Source organism: Phocoena sinus, chromosome X, assembly GCF_008692025.1.
Source record: "Phocoena sinus isolate mPhoSin1 chromosome X, mPhoSin1.pri, whole genome shotgun sequence".
Classification (NCBI taxonomy): domain Eukaryota; kingdom Metazoa; phylum Chordata; class Mammalia; order Artiodactyla; family Phocoenidae; genus Phocoena; species Phocoena sinus.
Genome location: NC_045784.1, coordinates 46,121,362 through 46,128,449, shown reverse-complemented (window position 1 = coordinate 46,128,449; position 7,088 = coordinate 46,121,362). Strand labels below are relative to the sequence as shown.

At 39.7% G+C, this 7,088-nt stretch overlaps 1 protein-coding gene across 1 annotated transcript; it reads right to left on the bottom strand.

Moving 5' to 3' along the window:
• Positions 1-389: 389 nt before the first annotated feature.
• On the bottom strand, positions 390-968 carry LOC116747677 (deoxyuridine 5'-triphosphate nucleotidohydrolase-like). The gene has a single exon (XM_032620152.1). It carries the CDS (start codon positions 949-951, stop codon positions 457-459), a length of 495 nt encoding a protein of 164 aa, XP_032476043.1. The 5' UTR covers positions 952-968; the 3' UTR covers positions 390-456.
• Between the last annotated feature and the right edge of the window lie 6,120 nt (positions 969-7,088).

Genomic DNA, 7,088 nt, shown 5'->3' with positions numbered 1-7,088 from the left:
TGCAGTGTCAGCTGTTACTTCTCCTTTTTCATTTCTAATTCTTTTGATGTGAGTCTTCTCCATTTTTTTCTTGATGAGTCTGGCTAATGGTTTATCTATTTTGTTTATCTTCTCAAAGAAACAGTTTTTAGTTTTATTGATCTTTGCTATCGTTTCCTTCATTTCTTTTTCATTTATTTCTGATGTTTATGATTTCTTTCCTTCAGCTAATTTTGGGGATTTTTCGTTCTTCTTTCTCTAATTGCTTTAGGTGTAAGATTTGTTTGTTTATTTGAGATGTTTCTTGTTTCTTACGTTAGGATTGTATTGCTATAAACTTCCCTCTTAGAACTTCTTTTGGTGCAGCTCATCGGTTTTGGGTCCTCGTGGGGTTTTTTTTGTTTTTTTTTTTTAAGCAAAGCCTTTATTTTCAAGGAAAAAAGTATATTTTCTCATTTTCTGTTCTTGTCATAAATTTTAATTATTTCCAGTGGAACCAAAACCTCCTGAACCCCTTTCAGTGTCATCTAAAACTTGAACTTCCTCTATTTCTGGGTAAAATATCCGTTCACAAATGAGCTGTGCAATTCGATCACCCTTTTTGACTTCGAACTTTTCTTTGCCAAAATTAAACAGTACAACACCAACATTTCCTCTATAATCTTCATCTATGACACCAGCTCCTACATCTATGAAGTGTTTTGCAGCCAAGCCAGAACGTGGAGCTACTCTCCCATAGCACCCAGAAGGAAGAGCTATTTGAATGTCTGTTTTCACAAGGGCTTTCTCCATAGGTGGTACTGTGTAATCATAGGCACTGTATAGGTCATAGCCCGCGGCGCGCTCGGACCCCTTGGTCGGAGCGGTGGCGTGCTCCAAAAGCCGGACAAAGCGGAGCCGCATGCCGCCCTCCTCCGCAGGCCGGGCCCGTTTGCTGGGGGAGATGATTTGCGCCTCTTGAGAGCAGGGCATGGCAGGGCAGAACGTGAGCACAAAGGGCGGTCCTCGTGTTTTCATTGTCACTTGTTTTCAAGTATTTTTTGATTTCCTCTTTGATTTCTTCAGTGATCTCTTAGTTAGTAAGTAGTGTGTTTTTTAACCTCCATGTGTTTGTATCTTTTAGATATTTTTTCCTGTAATTGATATCTAGTCTCATAGCATTGTGTTCGCAAAAGCTACTTTATACGATTTCAATTTTCTTAAAGTTACCAAGGCTTGATTTGTGATCCAATATATGATCTATCCTGGAGAATGTTCCATGAGCACTTGGGAAGAATGTGTATTCTGTTGTTTTTGGATGGAATGTCCTATAAATATCAATCAAATTCATCTTGTTTAATATATCATTTAAAGCTTGTGTTTCCTTATTTATTTTCATTTTGGATAATTTGTCCATTGGTGAAAGTGGGGTGTTAAAGTCCCCTACTATGAATGTGTTACTGTCGATTTCCCCTTTTATGGCTGTTAGTATTTGCGTTATATATTGAGGTGCTCCTATATTGGGTGCATAAATATTTACAAATGTTATATATTCTTGGATTGATCCCTTGATCATTATGTAGTGTCCTTCTTTGTCTCTTGGAATAGTCTTTGTATTACAATCTATTTTTTCTGATATAAGAATTGCTACTGCAGCTTTCTTTGATTTACATTTGCGTGGAATATCTTTTCCATCCACTTACTTTTAGTCTGTATGTGTCCCTCTGTCTGAAGTGGGTCTGTTGTAGACAGCATATATACGGGTCTTGTTTTTTTATCCATTCAGCCAACCTATGTCTTTTGGTTGTAGCATTTCATCCATTTACACTTAAGGTAATTATCAATATGTTTGTTGCTATTATCACTTTCTTAATTGCTTTGGGTTTTTTATTTAGGTCTTTTCCTTCTCTTCTGTTTCCTGCCTAGAGAAATTCCTTTAGCATTTGTTGTAAAGGTGGTTTGCTGGTGCTGAACTCTCTCACCACCAAATCTTGTCTGTAAAGGTTTTAATTTCTCCATCAAATCTGAATGAGATCCTTGCTGGGTAGAGTAATCTTGGTAGTAGGTTTTTCTCCTTCATCACTTTAAATATGTCCTGCCACTCCCTTCTGGCTTGCAGAGTTTCTGCTGAAAAATCAGGTTTTAACCTTATGGGGATTCCGTTGTGTGTTATTTGTTGGTTTTCCCTTGTTGCTTTTAATATTTTTTCCTTGTACTTCATTTTTGTTAGTTTGAGTAATATGTGGCTTGGCATGTTTCTCCCTGGGTGTATCCTTTATGGAACCCTCTGTGCTTCCTGGATTTGATTAACTCTTTCCTTTCCCATATCATGGAAGTTTTCAACTCTAATCTCTTCAAATATTTTCTCAGCCCCTTTTTCTCTTCTGCTTTTGGGACCCCTAAACTTCGAATGTTGGTGCGTTTAATGTTGTGCCAGAGGTCTCTGAGACTGTCCTCAATTCTTTTAATTGTTTTTTCTTTATTCTGCAGTAGTTTTTTCCACTATTTTTTCTTCCAGGTCACTTATCCGTTCTTCTTCCTCAGTTATTCTGCTATTGATCCCTTCTAGAGAATTTTTTATTTCATTCATTGTGTTGTTAATCACTGTTTGTTTGCTCCTTAGTTCTTCTAGGTCCTTGTTAAACATTTCTTGTATTTTCTCCATTCTATTTCCAAGATTTTGGATCATCTTTACTATCATTATTCTGAATTCTTTTTCAGGTAGACTGCCCATTTCCTCTTCACTTGTTCAGTCTGGTGGGTTTTTCCCTTGTTCTTTCATCTGCCATGTGTTTCTCTCTCTTCTCATTTTGCTTAACTTACTGATTTTGTGGTTTCCTTTTTGCAGGCTGTAGGTTCATAGTTTCCTTTTGTTTTGGTGTGTGTCCCCAGTGGCTAAGTTTGGTTCAGTGGGTTGTGTAGGCTTCCTGGTGGAGGGGACTTGTGCCTGTGTTCTCGTGGATGAGGCTGGATCTTGTCTTTCTGATGGGCAGGTCCACATATGGTGGTGTGTTTTGGGGTGTCTCTGGCCTTAATATGAATTTATGCAGTCTCTCTGCTAATGGACGGAGTTGTGTGCCTGTCTTGCTAGTTGTTTGGCATAGGGTGTCCAGCACTGTAGCTTGATGATCATTGAGTGGAGCTGGGTCTTGGTGTTGAGATGGAGATCTCTGGGAGATTTTCGCCATTTGATATTGCGTGGAGCTTGGAGGTCTGTTGTGGACCAGTGTCCTGAACTTGGCCCTCCCACCTCAGAGGCACAGCCCTTACACGTGACTGGAGCACCAAGAGCCTGTCATCCACATAACTTAGAATAAAAGGAAGAAAAAGAAAGAAAGAAAGAAGATAAAATAAAATATATTTATTAAAATAATTATTAAGGAAAAATAATTTTTTGTTGAAAATATGTTTTAAAACTAATAAAAAAACCGGACCGACAGAACCCTAGGACAAATGTAAATCCAAATCTATACAGAGAAAATCGCACACAGATACATACACATACACACTCACAAAAAGAGAAAAAGGGGAAAAAAATATATATCATTGCTCCCAAAGTCCACCTCCTCAATTTGGTATGATTCATCCTCTATTCAGGTATTCCACAGATGCAAGGTACATCAAGTTGATTGTCGAGATTTAATCCGCTGCTCCTGAGGCTGCTGGGAGAGATTTCACTTTCTCTTGTTTTTTCGTACAGCTCCTGGTTTCAGCTTTAGATTTGGACATGCCTCTGTGTGTAGGTCACCTGCGGGTGTCTGTTCTTCGCTCAGAAAGTAAGGGGTTAAAGGCGCAGGTGATTCGGTGGCTCTGGCTCACTCAGGCCCGGGGGAAGTAGGAGTACGGATGCGATGCGGGGTGAGCCTGCAGCGGCAGAGGCCGGTGTGATGTTGCACCAGCCTGAGGCCCGCCGTGTTTTCCCGGGGAAGTTTTCCCAGGATCACGGGACACTGGCAGTGGTGGGCTGCACAGGCCGCCCAGAGAGGATGTGTGGATATTGACCTGTGCTTGCACACAGGCTTCTTGGTGACTGTAGCAGCAGCCTTAGCGTCTTATGCCCGTCTCTGTGGTCCGCGCTGATAGCCGTGGCTCGCGCCCGTCTGTGGAGCTCCTTTAAGCGGCGCTCTAAATCCCCTCTCCTCATGCACCAGGAAACAAAGAAGCAGGAAAAAGTCTCTTGTCTCTTAGGCAGTTCCAGACTTTTTCCTGGACTCCCTCCCGGCTAGTTGTGGTGCACTCGCCCCTTCAGGCTGTGATCACACAGCCAACCCCAGTCCTCTCCCTGGGATCCGACCTCTGAAGCACGAGCCTCAGCTCCCAGCACCCGCCCGCCCCAGCGGGTGAGTAGACAAGCCTCTCGGGCTGGTGAGTGCTGGTCAGCACCAATCCTCCATGCAGGAACCTCTCCACTTTGCCCTCCACAGCCTGTTGCTGCCCTCTCCTCCTGGCTCCAAAGCTTCCCCTCTGCCACCTGCAGTCTCCGCCAGCAAAGGGGCTTCCTAGTGTGTGGAGACCTTTCCTCCTTCACTGCTCCCTCCCACTGGTGTAGGTCCCATCCCTATTTTTTGTCTCTGTTTTTTCTTTTTTCTCTTGCCCTGCCTAGGTATGTGTGGTATTTCTTGCCTTTTGGGAGGTCTGAGGTCTTCTGCCAGCATTCAGTTTTTCCACATGTAGATGTATTTCTGATCTATGTGTGGGGAGGACGGTGATCTCCACGTCTTACTCTTCCACCATCTTGAAGCTCCTCCCCATTTGTTTATTTTTGTTTTTCTTTCCATTTCTCTAGGAGGTGGGTCAAAAAGGATCTTGCTGTGATTGATGTTGTAATGTGTTCTGCTTATGTTTTCCTCTGAGAGTTTTATAGTATCTGGCCTTACATTTAGGTCTTTAATCCATTTTGAGTTTATTTTTATGTATGGTGTTAGGGAGCATTCTACTTTCATTCTTTGCCATGAAGCTGTCCTGTTTTCCCAGCACCACTTATTGAAGAGGCTGTTTTTTCTCCATTGTATATTATTGCCTCCTTTATCAAAAATAACTTGACCATATGTGTGGGGGTTTATCCCTGGGCTTTCTATCCTGTTCCATTGATCTACATTTCTGTTTTTGTGCCAGTACCATACTATCTTGTTTACTGTAGCTTTGTAGTATAGTCTGAAATAAGGGAACCTGATTCCTTTAGCTCCGTTTTTCTGTCTCAAGATTGCTTTTGCTATTCAGACTCTTTTGTGTTTCCATAAAAATCGTGAATTTTTTTGTTCTAGTAGTAGTGAAAAATGCCAGTGTTATTTTGATAGGGATTACATTGAATCTGTAGATTGCTTTGGGTAGTAGAGTCATTTTCACAATGTTGATTCTCACAATCCATAGAATATGGTATGTCTTTCCATCTGTTTGTCTCATCTTTGATTTATTTCATGAGTGTTTTATGGCTTTTGGAGTACAGGTCTTTTGCCTCCTTAGGTAGGTTTATTCCTAGGTATTATATTCTTTTTGTTGCAATGATAAATGGGTGTGTTTCCTTAATTTCTCTTTCAGATTTTTCATTAGTGTATAGGAATGCAAGAGATTTCTGTGCATTAATTTTGTGTCCTGCTACTTTACCAAATTCATTGATTAGCTCGAGTAGTTTTCTGGTAGCATCTTTAGGATTTTCTATGTATAATATCATGTTGTTTGTAAATGTGACAGCATTACTTCTTCTTTTCTGAGTTAGATTCCTTTTATTTCTTTTTCTTCTGTGATTGCTGTGGCTGAAACTTCCAAAACTATTTTGAATAATTGTGGTTATAGTGGACAGCCTTGTCTTTTTCCTGATCTTAAAGGAAATGTTCAGTTTTTCACCATTGAGAACGATGTTGCCTGTGGGTTTGTCATATATAGCCTTTATTTTGTTTAGGTAAGTTCCATCTGTGCCTGCTTTCTGAAGGGTTTTTATCATAAATGTGTGTTGAATTTTGTTGAAAGCTTTTTCTGCATCTATTGAGATGATCATATGGTTTTTCTCCTTCAATTTGTTAATATGGTTTATCGCATTGATTGATTTGCATATATTGAAGAATCCTTGCATTCATGGGATAAACCCCACTTGATCATGGTGTATGACCCTTTTAATGTGTTGCTGGATTCTGTTTGCTAGCTGAGGATTCTGTTGAGGATTTTTGCATCTATGTTCATCAGTGATATTGGCCTGTAGTTTTCTTTCTTTGTGACATCTTTGTCTGGTTTTGCTATCAAGGTGATGTTGGCCTCATAGAATGAGTTTGGGTGTGTTCCTCCCTCTTCTATATTTTGGAAGATTTTGAGAAGAATAGGTCTTTGCTTTTCTTTGAATGTTTGATAGAATTCGCATGTGAAACCATCTGGCCCTGGGCTTTTGTTTGTTGGAAGTTTTTAAATCACAGTCTCAATTTCAGTGCATGTGATTGGTCTGTTTATATTTCCTATTTCTTTCTGGTTCAGTCTTGGAAGGTTGTGCTTTTCTAAGAATTTGAGGCTGACTAGTTTATATTCCACATGTGATTGAGATCAGACAGTATTTTTTTTCTCTGTCTGGCTTATTTCAGTCAGCATAATGTCCTCTAGTTCCACCCATGTTGTCACAGATGGCAGGATTGCCTTCTTTTTTAAAGGCTGAATATTATTCCATTGTATGTATATACCATGATTTACTTTTCCATTCATCCAGTAATGGCTATCTACGTTGTTTCTATGTCTTGGCTATTGTGAATAATGCTGTGATGAACATAAGAGTGCAGGTATCTCTTTGAAAATCATGATTTCAAATCCTTTGGATAAATATCCAGAGGTGGGATTTCAGGGTCATATGGTAGCTCTATTATTATTTTCTTTGTGAAACATATGTATTGTTTTTCCATAAAGAATGTACCAACTAACATTCTCACCAACAATTTACAAGTGTTCCCTTTTTTCCCAACCTTGTTAACACTTATCTTTTTAAAAAAAATAATAGCAGTCCTAACAGGTGTAATGTGATATTTTGTGCTTTTGATTTTCATTTTCCTGATGATTAGTTGAGCACTCTTTCATCTACTTGTTGGTTATTTGTACATGTCCTTTGGAGAAATATATGTTTAGGTTCTTTGCTCTTTTTAACCTGAATTATTTGT

Bases quoted from the DNA above. Each gene is read 5' to 3' on its own strand.
- LOC116747677 (XM_032620152.1), bottom strand. From the start codon at position 951: ATGCCCTGCTCTCAAGAGGCGCAAATCATCTCCCCCAGCAAACGGGCC.